The following is a 19,873-nucleotide window of genomic DNA, read 5'->3' as shown; positions in this document are numbered from 1 at the left end:
CTTGTGCATTCTCTCTCTCTCTCTCTAAGTAAATAAAATCTTAAATATCAAAAAAAAAGAAAAGAAATATCAGCACATTTCTAATTAACTCCAAATCACAATAGTTTGCTGACTTCTGTTAGTCCATCAGCAAAAAAGAAAAAATATTTTAAAGATTTTATTTATTTATTCATGAGAGACACAGAGAGAAAGAAAGAGAGAAAAAGAGAGAGAGAGAGAGAGGCAGAGACACAGGCAGAGGGAGAAGCAGGCTCCATTCCAGGCAGGGAGCCTGATGCGGTACTCGATCCCGGGTCTCCAGGACCACACCCTGGGCTGAAGGTGGCGCTAAACCGCTGAGCCACCCGGGTTGCCCAAAAAAGAAATTAAAAACAAATTGAAGATGATAATTAACCTCACTTGAGAAGTAAAGATTTCAGCTTATTTAATATTAGAACTTTAATGAGAACAAATAATTTACTATAAAAGCCAGACTGTAGTAATGGTTTATTATCAGGGAAGAATGCTGAATTTTTAAGATTAAATAATTATCTATCTCAATATACTTCCATAAAATTATGCTATTAAATCAACTGACTGCACCATAGTAAGTATTACAAAAGAAGATTAAAATACCAAATTGCACACCCAAAATAGGTGACATTTGTGAAGCTGTATTTTGGAAAGACACAGAGATGATGACCCTAGTAAATACATTAGAATTAGATTCCAAAAAAAAAAAAAAAAAAAGAATTAGATTCCAATTAAATGTAAGCTGCTGAATTTTCTCAAATATGGTTAAGATTTAATAATGTAATGTACTTATGCTTGTAAATTATGTTATAATAACATTTAGCTAGGTTTAAAAGACCATTTTAGTATTTAATAAAATTGTTTTGATCGTAAATTTCATCTTACTAATAAAATATTAATGTATACAAGTGGCAGAAAATATTTTCTAAATGCTTAACACTGTCAAATATATTGTGACTGATGTAGTGCACTTATCATGAACTGCAAATTCATCAGGAAAATCAATTCCATTATTAATCACAAAGAGAAGATTGAATCCTTAGAATGACCTCAGCAAAACCTCAACACGAGATTGCTCTTTGCCAACCTGACAACATGATAAAAATTCAAGCCTTAATACACAGATAATTTTACATGGATGAATGCTAAATTTTTCTCTGTATATACAATTTGTAAACTTTTAATTGTTTAAATTAAATGTTTAACACAATTTAACATACTTACATTTTTGCCTTTCAGCCAGGGGTCCCCTGCAACAGGCTGATAACCCACAAGATATCTCCTTAAAATCTATGTGATTGTCACGATTTTCATCAAAAGCATTAAACAAACCTGTGAAATAGGAAAAAAAACACCATAAATCACAGCTGTCAAGTCTCCTAATGTTAATAATATCATGTTTATAAAAGAAGGCATGACTCCCCATAAACTGGTCAAATTAAAAAAAAAAAAAGTTTTATCAATAGTTCCCACAGTCTCAGGAAGTATTTTTCTCCTGGTATAGCTAAAACTTAAGATCCTCACAGAAAATACATTATAATCATTAGTGTTTGGTTGTATTTGTCTGTTTGTCCCTACCTTCTATCAGTTCTAACAGCTAAAAATGACAATAGTATGTAAAAAATTAAAAACTGAAAAATCAGGAATTATCCTTACTTAGAAAGATGGAGAAGAAAAAGGAAAACTGAAGGATAAAAGCTGAGCTGTATACTCCCAGATATAACATGATGTAACGTAAGCTCCCATAACGCTTTCATTAAGCAAAGAAAAATAACACAACTTATTATTACAAACAAAAGATATTCTGGACTACAGTCTTCTTTGTAGTAGTTTATGTTTTATAAATAAATATTTAAAATCAGAAATGAAAGAGAATTTATAATCCTGTGGTTTTTAAACTTTTTTACAAAATATATAAATGGAATAATTTTGTTTTCAAATCTAATTATTTCTCAATATCCAATTCTAAAAAGGTAGAATCACAATTGCACTGGTGAAGTAGGTGGAAAAGCCCAGAGCCCTATCTGTTCTGGCTCTCCCAATAAGTATTTCTGAAGTACCCTCGGAATCTGATGAATATAGACTGTATATTTTAAGAATATAATTCCTCAGTTTAAAGAGTAGAAAACTAAAGCTCAGGAGGGGTTAAATGATTTACCAAATGTAAAAAAAGTTTTAAAAGGTCAGAATAAAAAACAGAACCCAAATATTCAGATTCCAAATACGACTTTTATATCACCCTCAATTATTCTTTGTATTCCTAATTAAAAAAAAAAAAAAAAAGAGTAATGAAAAGTTTAGAGCTAGCAAGGATCTCAGAGATGGTCCAGTCCAATAGTTTCCTAATCTCTTTTTGGTAGGAAGAAGGATACAGCACTAGAACCTTTTTATGTAGAAGAAAAAAAGTAAAGGCACATAAGGAGAGGAAGACGTGGTTATGTGTGGAACCTAGAACTCTACCCATGTGGTGGTCATCACCCTAATCCCTGCACCAGTGGCTAAGAAACTTCATTGTAATACAATGACTAACTTGATCAAACTCCTTTTATATTTGAGGATATTCAGGTGCAGGGACCTAACCTGACTTATGCAAGGTTACATAGGTAGAATAGGAAGCTCAAGACTACAATCTTAATTCCTCTTTTAGTTTTTTTCTATTATGCTATTTGCAAGATGCTTGCAAATTTATAACACTATAGTCTTTTAGACTTAAGATATATTGATTAAAAATAAGGGTGGCTTCAGGTGTGTTTACCAAAGAACATTTGTAGAAAATAGAGGATTCCTACCTTCACTTAGAGATGGACGAATGGGTGGTGAAACCAATGGGCCAAACGTCTCTAAATCAAATCGACCAGTCCGGGATTGAGCCTTTAGCAACCAATAGCGTTTCTCCAGATCAATGATGTCTGATTCCTCCACTGAGAGTCAAACCAAATAAGATTATAAAACCTCAGACTTTTCTTCTGGGCAATTAGTTCATCCTGATCATATAACTTACAAGGATATATTTTGATTTTCGAATCCAATTGCTAAAAATATTACCTAAAACAAAACTGAAAAACAAATACATTGTATCTAAAATGGCATGAAAATTGGGGCACCTGGGTGGCTTAGTTGGTTAAATGTCAGACTCTTGATTTGGGCTCAGTTCATGATCTCAGGGTCATGAGATCTAGCCTAGAGGTGGGCTTCCTGCTGGGCATGCAGCCTGCTTAAGATTCTCTCTCCCTCTCCATCTGTCCCTCTCTCACCCCTGCTCACACTCTCTCTGAAATAAAGTGGCATGAAAATGAAATTAAAATTAATATAAAAGTGGCTTCAGGGCAGCCCTGGTGGCTCAGTGGTTTATAGTGCCACTTACAGCCCAAGGCATGATCCTGGAGACCCGGGATCAAGTCCCACGTCAGGCTCCCTGTATGGAGCCTGCTTCTCCTTCTGCTTTTGTCTCTGCCTCTCTCTCTCTCTTCTCTGTGTATTCTCATGAATAAATAAATAAAATCTTAAAAAAAAAAAAGTGGCTTCAAGGGACGCCTGGGTGGCTCAGCAGTTGAGCGACTGCCTTTGACTCAGGGATCCTGGGGTCCCGGGATGGAGTCCCACATCGGGTTCCCTGCATGGAGCCTACTTCTCCCTCTGCCTATGTCTCTGCCTCTCTCATGAATAAATAAATAAAATCTTAAAAAAAAAAAAGGCCTCAAAATTAGAAAAAAAATGTTTGCAATTTCCCATTAAGTAGGCTGCTTAAATCCAACATGTAAAATAATAAACTGAGACATTTCTTTTTGGCTTCCTATACCACTTTTATCTATACTAGTTTTTCATAATTTTCAATCTCTAGCTTGGATTTAAAGATTCGTTTTTGAAAAATTCATGTTAGTTAACATGTAGTACATTATTAGTTTCAAGAGGAGAATTTAGTGATTCATCAGTTGCATAGAACACCCAGTGCTCATTACATCAAGTGCCCTCCTTTATGTCCATCACCCAATTACCCTATCCTCCCACTCACCTTTCCTCTAGCAACCCTCAGAGTTTGTTCTCAGTTAAGAGTCTCTTATGGTTTGCCTCTCTGTTTTTATCTTATTTTATTCCTGGCTACACTGTAATCATCCTAATAGCAGGATCCATGTCTGATTCATCCTGTCGATAGAGTAATTACCTACACAGTCAATACTTATTAAATAAATGAAAAAGAATATGAGAAAGATGTTATAAATAACACAAGTCAATAAATGACAGATGAGATAGAATTTACAATGTGATAAGGAATAGGGGCACCATGAAAACATGAATATCTTTTTCTCTTCATTCATCAGAAGGTACAATAAAAAATTACAGATAAGCTCCAACTATAGTTACATTTTATATGTGCTCCCCCCCCACCCCCAAGGAACTAAAGATTTAGAAAAGCAAACAAGGTGAGTCCTTCCATTGCTGGGCTTTTTGCCTGCAGTCACTTTCCGGACATTGACAAGGTTATGAGGAACCTAAGCAGTGAGATTTCACTAAATTAAACAGAAAAAAGCTGTAGTTCTGGGAGATTAAGATAGCTTAAATTTGCCGGGCAGAGTACTGGAGAGGAAAGAGTTATACAAAGAAAGAGCTCCAAAACTGCACAGGACTCTTGTTGACCTTTGGCAGAAGAGTAAGCTATGTATGACAGGTGAAATTCATTGAGGCTGGGCTTGGATATACCTAAGTTTTTTGTTTGTTTGTTTGTTTTTATACCTAAGTTTTGACCAGCCAGAGTGGAGGTACCTTACTGAATGCTGGGAATATTCACAGACTCAAAGGATCACATTTAATTAGAAGGGGAAAAACTAACTCTAGAATAAAGGCTACTCCAGACTTGTCCCAGCAAAGCTATATAAAAAAAAAAATCCTTCAAAATGTCAAGCTGATTCACAAGTAATTTAACTGCCTATCAAAAGAAAATAAACTTCTTTTAAAGGGAGAAACCACTTAGCTTTAACATTTATAATGTCTAGCATCCAAAAACATATGAAGCAAACAGGAAAAAGTAATCCAAAACCAAAATAAAAATTAGTCAATACAAAAAGCTATAGATATAGCAGACAAGAAAAAAAAAAAAAAGAAAAGAAATAGCAGACAAGGCTTTAAAATATCTATAAAAATACTTTAAGAATTTAAGGAAAACTATGACTACATTGAAGAAAGAAATGGAATCTATAAAGAAGTACCAACTGGAACTACTAGAGATAAAGAATACAATATTTGAAATAAAATTCACTGGAAAATTTAATAGCAGATTAAAATCTAAAGAGGGAAGATAAGTGAATTTGAACACCAAGCAATAGCAATGCTATCCAAATGGAAGCATAAGGAGAGAAAAAAGGTGAAAAATTACTAGAATCTTAGTAAACTATAATATCAAACAGTACAACACACATGGGATCCCACAAAGGGATGCCAGAAAATACTTAAAAGTAATAACAGCTGAAAAATCCCTAAATTTGATGAAAACTGTAATTCCACAAATCCCAGGATTCAATAAACTCTGCGCAAGAAAAATTCAAAGAAAACCAAACCAAGGCAAGTCACAATCAAATTGCTAATAGAAAAATTTTAAGGCAGCAACAGAGGGGAGCAAAACACATTACAAACAAGTTAACTAAGATAAGCAACGATTTTCCTTCAGAAACAAGGGAACCAGAAGACTCCCTTGGGGAAAAAGTGTTGAAATAAAAAAAGAATGTTAATCTCATATTCTATACCCTATGAAAATATTCTTCCAAAAAAAAGGAGGGGAGGCAAAATGAAGAATCTTTTGGACAAACCAAAGTTCAGAGAATTCATCAACAGCAGAACTGCACCAAAAGGAGTATTAAAGGATTTCTTCCTGGCTTCCTAGCATCTGCACAAAGGAATGATGAAAATAGGAAATGCCCAGTCTCTAACTTCCATGGGGCTGATATCACTGATTACCCCAGAGTCTGGAGAGGAGCTTGACTACAGCTTTGGTTAGACTAAGTTTGTCTTTGGTTCAAATGCTTTGAAAATTGAGTTCAGATTTCTATTTAGAAGAACCCAGAAACTGCTAGTTTTTGAAATTAGAGGTCCATAGCTCCAGCTTAAAGGCTGTATGCATGTTTATATAAATAACATTTTATTAAAACATAGCCACACCATTTACTTACATACAGTTTATGGCTGTTAGTGTGTTACAGTGGCAGAACTGAGTAATTGCGATAAATAGATATATGGTCCACAAAGTCTGAAATATTTACTATCTGCCTTTCTTAAAAAAACAAAAACCATAAAACATTTTGCCAATCTCTGTTTTAGATCTTAAAATTGCATGACCGCAAGACTTTAAAACTATGAGACTGAATAAAATGATAGCACCTACAGACCACAAGGCCTTGAGACTGAGAGTCTTCAGTTGTCTGAGATTTCAAAATTGTTAGGCCATAAAACTGCAAATCAAGAGATAAGAGATCTCTTTTCACTTTTCAGCTTGCCCCCAGTCTCAGCAAGATTTCCACAAGAGAGAATTGGGTAGAAATAATTATCTTTGTATTCAGGGTTCCTGCAGATTCAAATCGAAACAGGTTTCTCAAAAGTTTGGCTGGTTTCTCCTCATTACAGCAAAGCTAGTCGCAAGTAGGCTCACTCCTCTGTCAGCCTTACTCCCAATCTCAGCCTCAGGCCTGAGATATGAAAGCACACCACATCCTTTGATCACCTAGGAAGGATTTTGTCCCTCTGGAGTCCCATCTTTTTTTTCCTTTGTTTCTCTTTCTAAGATTTCTTTACATGCAACGGCTTTAAAGAAGAGTATGATTATTTTGTTTATGTGGTGATTTCATGTAATTACATAGTAGGAGTGTAGGTCTTTCATATCCTCTACTTCCCAACCTAAAGTAGAACCCTTCAATTATTATTTAACATGAATCCAAAAATTCTCAACCAATCCAATAAGATATAAAGTATAAAATTAGAAAAGAAGCAAGGTTATTCTTTGCATATGAGCAGAACATGTATCAAAAAACTCAGAGTTCTTTTACAAATTATAACTGAGTTTAAAAATCTGTGGGGATAACCTAATACATATACAAAAATCAATACTTTTCTATGCATGTAAGAAAACATGAACACAGAAATAGCAATTCCCCATAAGAAACAAATATCTAAAAGTAAACTCTAAGATATAAGGATTTTTATGAAGAAAACTTTATAAATAATATTAAAGATGTGAATAAATGAAGCATACCATGGCCCTAAATAGGGCTTTGATAGAGGCATATTGTGGGCTGTTCAGGGTGGTTATGTAAGATCACACTGTGAGGGTGATGTGAGAAAACAGATCTGAATGAGACAAGGGTGCAAATCGTAGAGAAAAAATTTTCTGCACAGAATAAGGAGAGGGGCCTCTAGACAAAAGCATGCTTAGCAAGCTCAAGGAAAAGAAAGATCAAAGTGACTGAAGTGGAGTTAGTGAAGGAGACAGTAGTAGGAGATAAAGTCTAAGGAAATATGGGAGTTAGATTATGTAGGTTATTGTGAGGACTTTGGTGAATTTGTGAACCACTGGAGGGTCGGATATGATCTTAGAGGATTATTCTCGACACTAAGTTGAGAATAGCCTAGTGGGCATAAAGAACAGTAGTGAGATAACCAGTTAGATGTTTAATAAAGAGTTAAAATAATCAATATATGCAATTAAAAAACATTGAGAATACAAAAGATTAACAAGCACAGATGGACAATTCATAAAAAGGGGGGGGATTTAATTTCACTAATAAAAAAAAATCACTTCAGAAGACAAATTTAAACAGAATCATGCTATTTCTCTGCTTCAAAACTTTACAACACTCTTCCCAAAGATATCTGCATGGCTATTTCAACAACTCCTTCGGCTCTTTACTCAAATGTCACATTCTCAGACCATCTGAACTGCACCCTACCTGATGATGATACTCCTCCATCCCTCCTCTTCCTTGCTTCACTTTGCTTCCTAATATTTATCAATATCTGACATAATTTGCTTGTTTTATTTGTTGGATGCCTCCCCCAGCTAGAACATATGCTCCTTGATGTAAGGTCTTATGGTGTATTTTGTTCATTGATAAATTCTAACACTCAGAATAAAAGCTGGTGCGTGTTGAGCACTCATTTAATGTATTTTTAATGAATAAATAAGAATCATTTGCTGAAACCCAGGATATATAAATTCAGAATAATGTTAACTATGATGAAAGATGAATATTGGTATAAGTAAATGAACCCTGGCCTCCAATAAATTACAAATTACCTAGGAAGACCATAACAATGTTCTCTAAACTTCCACTGCTTGCGAAGGATTCTTACTCTATTTTTCAGTAGTTTTAATACAAATTTAGGGGGGAAATCAACAAGATAATTTTTTACTCATCAACAAGATAATTGAGAGATAGTCAAATCAGCATGTGTACCTGTACTGCATTTGTATAAGTACTATAGTCATAAAAAGCTGAATAAATAAAAAAATATATTCCACTAACTTCCACAAAATTTTAAGAAAAATTATATTCCTTTTGCTTAACTTTCAAAGGGCTCCCAGGACTTAAAACTAATGTCTATTTTCCCTTCATACCCCCTATGTCTGTTCTGATGTTCTCTATACCTGAAACCTAAAAGAGAAGTTTTTATTTAAAAGATTTAAGAGTGAAATTCTTTTGAAAGTAAAATATGTAAATAAACTAAGCCTACACTAGGAATACAGAATTTTTTTAAAAGATTTTATTTATTTATTCATGAGAGACACAGAGAGAGAGAGAGAGAGAGAGAGGCAGAGACACAGGCAGAGGGAGAAGCAGGCTCCATGCAGGAAGCCCGACGTGGGACTCGATCCCGGGTCTCCAGGATCATGCCCTAGACCGAAGGTGGCGCTAAACCGCTGAGCCACCCGGGCTGCCCAGGAATACAGAATTTTGTGCACATTACACATCAACAGATGGAAGAACTGAGAATTTGAGAAAGATAGTATCAAATTTACTCTGAAGCAGAAGGGTAGTACATGGAAATGACCATACCTTCCACAAGTGAAAACAAAAAAAGGCCTTGACAACATGTACTTGGGGTCAAGTACACTGATTCTAACTTTTCTCTATTTTACAAAGAAGAATGTTCTCATGGAAAGTTCTTACCTTGGCTATTCCTAGAATAGTCTTCTTAATAATCCACAAAATCTAGTAAGGGGATTCTAAGAGTGACAATGAAGTTACCCTATACTTTGGCATTTAAAAAGAATTACTTAGTAATTATTAAAAGTAACTATAAACAACTGACAGATTATAACCTGTTTTAAAAAGCAAAAAATGGAAAATACTCATAATACTAATAATTTTTAAATTTTTGAAAAAGATTTAAAAGAGAGAGAGAAGCAGACTCCCCACTGAGCGGGGAGCCCAATGATCATGATCTGAGCTGAAGTCAGAGGCTTAACCAACTGATCCACCCAAGTGCCCTAAGTTTTAAATTTATAATTGTTTTTACTAGACTAGTAATATATTTTGTTATATGAAAAATCATTTAAAATATAGGTAACTAAAAAAAAGGAAAAAACATATAATTGCATGCTTTCATATAACTGTATTTGAATGTACATATATTTATTTATTTAAAGATTTATTTATTTCAGAAAGAAAGAGAGAGCGCAAGATAGAGCTAGAGCATGAGCAGGGGAGGAAGGAGAAGGGGAGAGAGAATCCCACAGCAGATTCCCTACTGAGCACAGATCCTCTAACTCTGAGACCATGACTCGAGTCAAAATCAAGAGTAGGATGTGTAACTGACAGGCACTCAGGTGCCCCTGAATGTACATGTATTTAAATGAATGTCACCTATATTGTTTGGGAAGATTATTTCTAATACTTTTATTGTATCATCTATATCATCATATGATTTCTCAAATTATACAAAATCACTGTTCATAGTTTTAAATAATCAACGGGCTAAATTAATTTTTAAAATTTTATAGCAAAATCATCAAGAAAGACTGTGATATAAAACAGGTAAAATTTTTCAGACAAGAGTATACATACTGTCCTATATTTTCTCTTTTTTAACCAAATACCAAATATACTACATTGTAACCTTCTGACGAATCAACCTTTACAAAGGTTAAATTATTTTGGAATTGGAACTAATTTTAAAATGTGCAAAAAATCTACATGAGCATGTAGTTTTCATTTTTTTTAAAACAAGGGTATCTGCTTCAAATACATATATAAAATTTACTAAAAAGGAGTATTTAAAAATTTAACAATAAGGAGAGTCATCATAGGAGTCTGATATATAAGTTAAGATAGTCCTACTGTTTCCTTTTCCAAAATAAGATATGTGTTTACTCCATTTATAATATATGAAAGAAGGACACCTGGTAGCTCAGTGGTTGAGTGTCTGCCTTTGTGCTCAGGTCGTGATCCTGGGGTTCTGGGATCAAGTCTTGCATTGGGCTCCCCACAGGGAGCCTGCCTCTCCCTCTGCCTGTGTCTCTGCCTCTCCCTCTGTGTCTCTCATGAATAAATAAATAAAACCTTAAAAAATAATAATATATGAAAGAAAGAGAAACCTCTTGTTCCTACAGAGAAACAGCTTCCTCAAATTCTAAACCTTTTTTTAAGTAATAGATCTGCATATAAAAAATCTCACCTTGGGGACGCCTGGGTGGCTCAGTGGTTGAGTGTCTGCCTTTGGCTCAGGTAGTGATCCCGGAGTTCCGGGATCGTGTCCCATATCGGGCTCCCCTTGAGTATCCTGCTTCTCCCTCTGCCTATGTCTCTGCCTCTCTCTCTGTCTCTCATGAATAAATAAAATCTTAAAAAAAAATCTGACCTTGAAACAAACAAAAAGACAATAGCTTTGGTAGAACTGTGTTCTTATTTTTATACTTTTAGGTACTAGGCATATATGTTCAGTAAGTACTTCTGATTAACCTGGTGCTTACACAATACACTAAATTAAAAACACACACAAATCACACTAACTGCCTCTTGATTTTTTTTACTTTTGAGAACTGTTTATTAATCTCCTTAAAATATATAATTTCTCTGCTGAAGGAGAGATGTGGAAAGATACGTAGAAGATATTTAAAAGAAAAAGAATGATCACATGTCATGGTCACCAGTGAAAACCATGCTTTAGCAGTTTCCCTTTTAAACTTATGTGATCTGTTCATATTTTGGTTATAGACCGCATGTAATTCATGATCGAATATTTGCCAAAGCGAGCTAAGTTATATATATTATATCATTATTACTGGCAGCTGAATTTCTGGTTAGAGAGAAAGGAACAAATTCTATTTTCACTTAAAGAAGTTAAAGGTAATGGCTGTAGTAATTACTCTACTTGCAATTCATAAATCAATATCAACATTTATATTTTACTAAACAAGACTGAATTTATCATCAATCTATAGGCATAACTTTTTCTGGTTCATAAACAGCAGCACACCATACTTCCAACATTCTAATTCCTGGCCTACACTTTGGGCCAACCTAGTGACCTTACCAGAGGCTCCAGCTGCGGAAATAGGTCTTTAAAGCCAGAACTGGATTCTTATTTAAAAAACAACAACAACAACAAAAAAAAAAAAAACAAAGCAAAACAAAAAACAGGCAAAATATCCAAGTATTTCAAAACAGTAACATAGCTCTTTAACACTGTTGAAGCAACCTGTTCACAAATGCAATGACCTTCTGAGATCTACTTAAAATGGCTGTAATCCTTACATCATGCACAACCAGATAAGAGGATAATGAAGAAGGGACATGCAGATTTACTAGGGGTTTATGGTCAAAGAATCACTGAAGTGTTTTTTTTATTATTGGAAGAAGGTGCTAGCAATACCAACTAAAATGTGGCCAAAGAATAACATACATATTTTTAGTTGAAATAATAAACGCTAATAGAGACCATATAAATTTAAGTTAGATATGAAAAGAAAAAATGATCAAAATGAATTCTATGGCCCCTAAAATTAGCCCAAAATATTCCATTAATTACCTCAAACTCCAGATTCTACTAAAAAGAAATCACTGAGCTAATAGGTTTATTCATTATTATGATACATTCAAGGATCTTCCAACAACTCTTTCTTAGTTTATTTAGAGACATATTTACAAGAAAGAATAGGCACAGGGGCACCTGGGTGGCTCAATCAGGTAAGTGTCCAACTCTTGATCTCAGCTCAGGTCTTGATCTCAGGAATGTGAGCTCAAGTCCCATGTGAAGCTCCACGCTATGTGTGGAGCCTACTTAAGAAAAAAAAAAAACAAAAACAAAAAAAAGGAAAGAAAAAAAGAATAGGCATACAGGTTTTCTTCCAAAAATACAGCTAAATTATGTGAAAATATGATCAATATTAAAAACTTATTTTTAAAACACAGTTCATAAAATCGTTCTTCTGCTGCCCATTTCACTGTTGGTAAATATATAACCATTCAATGATCTTGCCTGGGTCAAATGAAATTAATTATTGAAGAGATATGAAAAAATCATTTGTATGTATCCCAAGAGGGAAAAAAAGGGAAATTGGAAAAGTGCATCTGTAAGACTGAGGTAAGTCTGAAGGAGATTGCGCACCACAACCACAACCACCACATGATCAACTCCTTTTATATACAATTACAAGCTGCTCATAAGATGGATAATAAGAGTGTGTGTCAATAAACTGTCTTCATCTCAGTTTTGGCACCTGAGATTAGCCATCTGATCTTGAGAAAGTTTCTTTCACTTCTCATAGCCTTAGTTTCCTCATTTTTAGAATATGGATAAAATGAACCTCAGAGAGGGCACAAGTATTAAACAAGATGATATACACAGAGTATGTATAGTGCCTCCTCTAGTAAGTGCTTAATCTGCACTAGTAATGAACTATCAGGGAAAAAAAAATTAAGGAAACAATCCCATTTAGGAAGGAATGAAGTATCTAGGAATAAATTCAATCAAGCAGAGAGGAAACCTGTACTCTGAACCTTTGTTCTGTTTGCATTCCTTTCCCTTTATTTTTTGTGTATTTATTATAGGTTTTTGGTTTGTGGTCATCATGAGATTCACATATAACACCTCCCTATGTATATAGCAGTCTATTTTAAGTTTGCGGTTGCATAGCTCAAATGCATTCTAAAAATGTTACATTTTTTACCATCTGCCCCTGCATTTTTTGATGTCATATTTTACTTTTTATTCTGAGTATCCCTTAACTAATTATTGCAGAAATAGTAGACTTTACTACTTTGTCTTTTAATCTTCATACTAGCATTACAAGTGGTCATGCTACCTTTACTATATATTTGCTTTTACTAGTCAGATTTTTTTTTTCATAATTTTCTTACATTTCTAGTCACAGCCTTTTCTTTTCCACCTAAACAAGTCTTTTTAATGTTTCTTATAAGGCTGGTTTGATGGTGATGAACTCCCTTAACTTGATTTTTGGGAAACTCTCTCTCTCCTTTTATTCTGAGTGATAACCTTGCCAGGTCGAGTATTCTTGGTCCTAGTTTTTTTTCCCCTTATAGTACTCAAAATAAATCATGCTACCTCCTTTTGGCCTGCAAAGTTTCTCCTGAAAAGTCAGCTCGTGGTCTCATGGGGGTTCTCTTGTATTTACTCTTACTGGTTTTTTTTTTAATTTTTTTTTTATTTATTTATGATAGTCACAGAGAGAGAGAGAGAGAGAGAGGCAGAGACACAGGCAGAGGGAGAAGCAGGCTCCATGCACCGGGAGCCCGACGTGGGATTCGATTCCGGGTCTCCAGGATCGCGCCCTGGGCCAAAGGCAGGCGCCAAACCGCTGAGCCACCAGGGATCCCACTCTTACTGGTTTTACATTTCTCTCTGACCTTTAATTTTTGACAGTTTATTTGGGGGGAGGGGCAGAGAGACAAGCAGACTCCCCACTAAGCACAGAGATCAACATGGGGCTCAATCTCACAATGCTGAGATTAAGACCTGAACCAAAATCAAAAGTTGGACACTTAATTGAGCCACCCGGGCTCAATTTAATTTTCGACAATTTAATTATTATGTTTCTTCCTATGGATCGCTTTGGGTTTATCTCATTTGGAATTCTCTGCGATTCCTGGACTTGAATGTTTCCTTCCCCAGATTTAGAGTAGTTTTCAGCTATTATTTCTCAAAAAATGTTTTCTGCCCCTTTCTCTCTTCTCCTTTTGAGACCCCTATAATGCAAATATTATGCCTGATGTTGTCCCAGAGGTCCCTTAAACTATCCTGATTTTTAATAATTTTTTTCCTTTTTGTTATTTAGCTTGGGTAATTTCTACCATTCTGTCTTCCAGATTACTGATCTATTTTTCTGCACCATTAATCTGCTACTGATTCCCACTAGTATATTTTTCATTTCATTTTATTTTATTATTTTATTTTTTTAAAAGATTTTATTTATTCATTCATGAGAGACAGAGAGAGAGAGGCAGAGGCACAGGCAGAGGGAGGAGAATCAGGCTCAAGGCAGGGAGCCTGATGCAGGAAACGATCCTGGGATCTCCAGGATCACGCCCTGGGCCAAAGGCAGGTGCTAAACGGCTGAGCCACCCAGGGATCCCTATTTTTCATTTTAGTTACTATATTCTTCACCTCTGATTGTTTTTTTTAATATTTTCTTTGTTGATGTTTTCAATGTTGTTTATCCAATTTCCTCCTGAGTGTGGTGAGCATCTTTTAGGACCATTACTTTTAAGTCTTTATCAGGTAGCTTGCTTATCCGTTTCATTAGTTCTTTTTCTGGGGTTTTATCTTTTTGTCATGTGGAACATATTCCTGTTTCTCCTCATTCTACCTGACTGTATTTCTATGCATTCGGTAGATCAACCACATCTCCTGTCTTGAAGGAGTGGCCTTATGTAGAATATGTCCTGTGGGGCCCAAAAGCATAGTCCCTCCTGGTCACCAAAATTAGGAGCTCCAAGGGTATCCTCTGTGTGGGTTGTATGTGCCTTCCTATTGTGACTGGGCTCTGACTGCTCCAAGTGAGGCTGTCCCTAGCACACCTGACTGAAATGACCAGATGCAGCTGCTACAGGCACACTGGTGAGTTGGGCTGACCCTTAGGGCAGAAGCCAGTTTGGGGGTTGCTGGTCCAGGCTATAGCCACATGCTGGGCACAGCATGGTGGGAGCTACTTTGGAGGTCCCTGGTCTTGGTGGAGGTCCCCCAATGGGTGCTATGTGGTGGAAGCCATTTGAAGAAGGGTACTAGACCCAGCTGAGGTCATCTACCAGACACACATGGTAGAGCAGAAGCTGCTGTGGAGAGTCATCTGCTTGGGGCAGTCAGTTTAAGGGTGCAGGAATGTTGAGGCAGGGTTGAGTGGTGCTAGCAAAGTAGATGGAGAATGTCAGAAAAGGCACCTACCAGCACCAGACCAGCTAGGTAGGAGAGTAAGAAAAATGGCGCCCACCCGTGTTGCTGTTCCAGGAGAAAGTTCCTACAAATCTCTGCCCCTTCAGCACTTGCACTAAAACTGGTGAATAAACCTCCTTCACATATGGCCCAGGGACTTTTCAAACTCCTGCCTCTGTGTTCTTGGAGTGAATGCATTTGTGCACAGGCTACTTTTAAGAGTAGAGTTTTGGGTTTCTTATGGCTCAGCGGCTCTTCTGGAGTTAAAGCTCTGCTGCCAGGCTTTTTGGGAGCTCATCTTTCCAGTGCAGGCCCCCAGAGTGGAATGTTCAGTGAAAGGCTTGAAATTCCTCGCTCTCCAGAAAGGACTTCCGCATTTGTGAAATCCCTCCTGCTTAAGGGTTACCATACTGGGATGTTGTTCCTGATTACACCACATCTCTGTGCCCCTTCCTACCTATATCAATGTGGCCTTTTCTTTATATCTTTAGCTGTGAAATAGCTGTTCTGCTACTCCTTAGGTCATTCTGAGAAAGAGTATTCTATATGTAGTTGTAGCTTTGGTGTGTCTGGAGAGGAGGTAAGCCCAGAATCTTTCCAGTTTGCCATCTTACCCTCTTTGGACCTAATCTCAGGTATTTAAAATAGCAAATTATGACAGAAAAATATAATAAACCTTGTAAAAAAATTTTTTTTGTTAAGATCGATCTACTCAAACATTAAAAACTTAATTCTGGGCTAAAGTTCCAATTCGATTTCTTGAATAAAAAAACAAAAGTAAGGTAACAGTAATTTGGAATTTGCAGTCCTGAAAAATGCACCTGCTACAATAAAATCTAAAATCTTGTATAAATCAAATCAGTTAATTATTCTAGCTCTATACTGAATACAAATAGCTCCCCAGTTTCCTTTATGATTTACATAAAAGAGAACAGCACTTGATTAAATATGGCAGTGTGTTCAACTATGACTTCAAATTTTATAATTGCATGTGAAAAAGTAATTAAAAGCATCTATACTCTAATATAAATGTTATTTAAAAGTGAAAAATTAAAAAAAATAAAAATAAAAGTGAAAAATTATAATTTCTTTTTGTTTTCTAGATACCTTGGCTCATTACACAAATTTAAATGGAGTCACTGACACTTTAAAATAAATATTTTCTGTCTACTTATAAATTAGTTAATAACAATCTTTATCTTTTTTATCACAAGTTTCCACATTCAGGACACATTATTTGAAAAGTTTAACGTGGGCAGCCCCAGTGGCTCCGAGGTTTAGCACTGCCTTTGGCCCAGGGTGTGATCCTGGAGACCCTGGGATCGAGTCCCATGTCGGGCTCCCTGCATGGAGTCTGCTTCACCTCCTGCCTCTGTGTGTGTGTGTGTGTGTCTAATAAGTAAATAAAATAAAATCTTTTAAAAAGGAAAAAAGAAAAAAAAAAAAAGAAAAGTTTAACGTACTAAATATTCTTTGAGTGCAAGAGTCTGCAAAGAATTCAATTGTGAACTGCTTAGCCAGAAACTGGGAATTTACATATAATATAACAAATCATAGCCATCAGAATGTAAACCTACCCATGTCAGAATTTCTAAATGAAATTTAGCAGTAATTCTGACTTTGTGATAATGTCTTCATACTAAACCCCATGAAGAAAGTAGCTATTTACTGAAGCCCATGGCAACTCAGTTGTCTGTTCTACAGGTTCTTTGTTTCTATAAATTGTAAAATAAAACAAACTAAAAAGAAAAAGACTTCCTTCCCACAGATGTGGACAAGTTAATTTTTATACCAATCTACCGCCCTCTATTCAAAATTACTTGCTTCTAAAACAATTACTCCCTGGAGATAATGGGGTGAAGCTCACTGACATTTGCAAGCCAAGTGTTCACTGATACAATAGGATACAAATTCATTGTAAAGCACCAATTCCAGAACAGGTGCCAAGTGAGTCCTTTAGAACAGGTATTATTTTATGGACGTCTAAAGGGTAGAACTATAGGCTACTCCAAATATGTCACTTTGGCCTAAGGATTATATTTAGTTGAAGGTAATTGAGAAGTAGATAAAAGAAAAGCTCTCTGCAAACTACCCATCCCTTCCTCATTTGCTTAAGTTGTAAAAGTGTCTACCTTGATCCTCTATCAAGGACGAAAGTAATCACCAGATTGCTGTAGATCTTTAATACAGAGATTGCACTAGATAAATGAGTCTACATAACAAACCTTACTAACCAGCCCAATCTATTAGTTTCTCCAAACATCTGCCTTGCCATAATTTGCCACTTCTAGAAGCTCAAAGTCCTTTTCCTTTGTCTTGTCCTTTCTCTACAAAATTACTATTCTTTGCTAAGATGCTATATAAACTCAAGTTCTAACCATCTGTTTTGTAACTCATCAATGAATACTCCTATGCATAAGCAATGTTAATAAACTTATGTTTTTCACTTGTTATCCTGCCTTTTTTCAGTCTAATTTAAAGGGTCCCAGCCAATGAATCCAAGATGGGTAAAGGAAAAAAAGTTTTCCTCCCTACATGCCTTAAAACACACCTGTAAGATAAATTGTATCATTATTCCTGTTTTCCAAAGGAAGAAAAAGAAGTTTATAGAGATGAAATAAATTTCCCACAGTCACATGAGTAGTAAGTGGTAGGGTCAGTGTCTGACTCAGAATCTGAAGAACTCTTAAACATCCTATCAGTATTTCTCAAAATGTAGTTCAGTTCACAGTCCACCTACATCAGTAACATGCACTTTTAATACACTCTCCAAATAATTCTAATGCTCAATAAAGACTAGTAACTACCAATATTTCACAGTAGCCTTGTATTTGATTAGTTTTTTATTTTGGAGTATCCTCTTTACAAGACACAAGGATATGACAAAATTCAACTAAATTCAACTACGATGCCAGCAATTCAAAAGGCTATAAATAACTGAGAAAATTTAAAGTATAGCATTTCTTCAGGCTCTTGCCATTAACTACTGACTTACTTCCATGGCCACCAGGGAAATCAATGGGTACACTATAGAGGTAGATGAAATAATTAGTTCAATAGATAATTCCCTCCTATTTATAGTAAATTGGTCCTCTATGTGCCTTAACACTAATTCATTTTCTGTATTTCACATCATTTATCTAACCAAGAGTTTTATTTGTTTTTTAATTAAGATTTATTTATTTATTTATTTATTTATTTGAGAAAAGAGAGCAAAGCAAGACAGCATGAGTGGGGGTGGGGTTTAGAGGGAGGGGACAGGGCAGAGAGAGAGCGAGAAGCAGGCTCCTTGCTGAGCAGGGAGCCCGACAAGAGGCAGAGTTCAATTCCAGGACCATGGGATCATGACTTGAGCCCAAGGCAGACGCTTAACCGACTGAGCCACCCAGGCGCCCTGAGACTGTCGAACCTTATTCAAACATGATGTTGGCCCTTCTTCATATAGGTTTAGTGCTATAATCCTAAAACAACGTGTACCTTCTGCTTACTCCTGGGGAAATCAAATGTTTAATTTAGTACTTAGTGTTGGGGCCAGGCGGGAAGGGAAACTCCTCAAGATGGCGGATACGCCAAAATGGCTGAGGTTCCTGTCACCACCTCCACTTGGGACAACAGCTTGAGCAGACCCTTACACCTCTCCTTTGGACTTCCCCAACCGAACCCAATGCCCTTCAAACCCCAGAGGAGGAAGTCACCTTTGACTGGTTGGATTGCAATCCTTCCTTTGCATAGTGAGGGTCACTCTGACTGGTTGGATTGCAATCCTTCCTCTGCATATGAGCCAACCAATAGGAAACCGTTCTGCCTTACAACGTTATGTAAACCCCCTACCACCTTGTCTTGGCACGACTTCCTCGACTCACTCTCTTTCCCCCGTGAGTCGTGGAACCTCGCCCGAGGGTGCCTGCAATAAAATCTGTTCTTGGACCCTCGCTTGCCTTGGCGGTCTCATTTCCATCTAGTTACTAAAAAACTTAATACTTAGAAAGTAGACTTTTAGTGGCTGAAAATTTTTCAATATTATCCAGTCCAATAATATGTATTTAGTCCATTGTACTAAGAACTCAAAGATAAACTGGAAAAGAGCCTTGTCCTTCAGGTACTTGTAACTTCTGGGGGGAAATCAAAGTCATTCCCTTTTTTTTTTCAAAGCCATTTCCAAATGCCTCTAAGGTAGGCAAAAAGCATCTTAATTGCTTTAATTGAAATGTAAAATGTACAGGAATGCAAATGGAAATTAATTAATTCAAACTAAAGAAAAATGGAGAAATCATGATAAAAAGAGAGCATATGAATTGGGCTTTGGTGACAAAGAAGTATTTCAATTGTCAAGGGCTGAAAGATGAAACGCAATCTTAAATGAAGGAATATTAGAAGTGAAATATAGGGTAGCTATAAATGTTCATGGGGTATAGTCATGGAATACTGACTGGTCCTCTGTAGTTGAAACAGAGAACATATGCAATGAGAAATGAATACAGAAAATTAA

At 36.0% G+C, this 19,873-nt stretch overlaps 1 protein-coding gene across 3 annotated transcripts in view; it reads right to left on the bottom strand.

Moving 5' to 3' along the window:
* Positions 1–19,873, bottom strand: part of USP32 (ubiquitin specific peptidase 32) — a 217,935-nt gene that overhangs the window by 72,582 nt on the left and 125,480 nt on the right. For all 3 annotated transcript variants that reach the window (XM_025440746.3, XM_025440747.3, XM_035720943.2), the window contains exons 6-7: positions 2,802–2,933; positions 1,237–1,344 (exon numbers count right to left, since the gene is read on the bottom strand). In XM_025440746.3, coding sequence (XP_025296531.3) covers positions 1,237–1,344; positions 2,802–2,933 — 240 coding nt within the window. The remainder of the gene's footprint in view (positions 1–1,236; positions 1,345–2,801; positions 2,934–19,873) is intronic.

The sequence above is a fragment of the Canis lupus genome, chromosome 9 (genome assembly GCF_003254725.2).
Source record: "Canis lupus dingo isolate Sandy chromosome 9, ASM325472v2, whole genome shotgun sequence".
NCBI lineage: Eukaryota > Metazoa > Chordata > Mammalia > Carnivora > Canidae > Canis > Canis lupus.
This window is presented reverse-complemented; position numbering and strand designations above follow the sequence as displayed.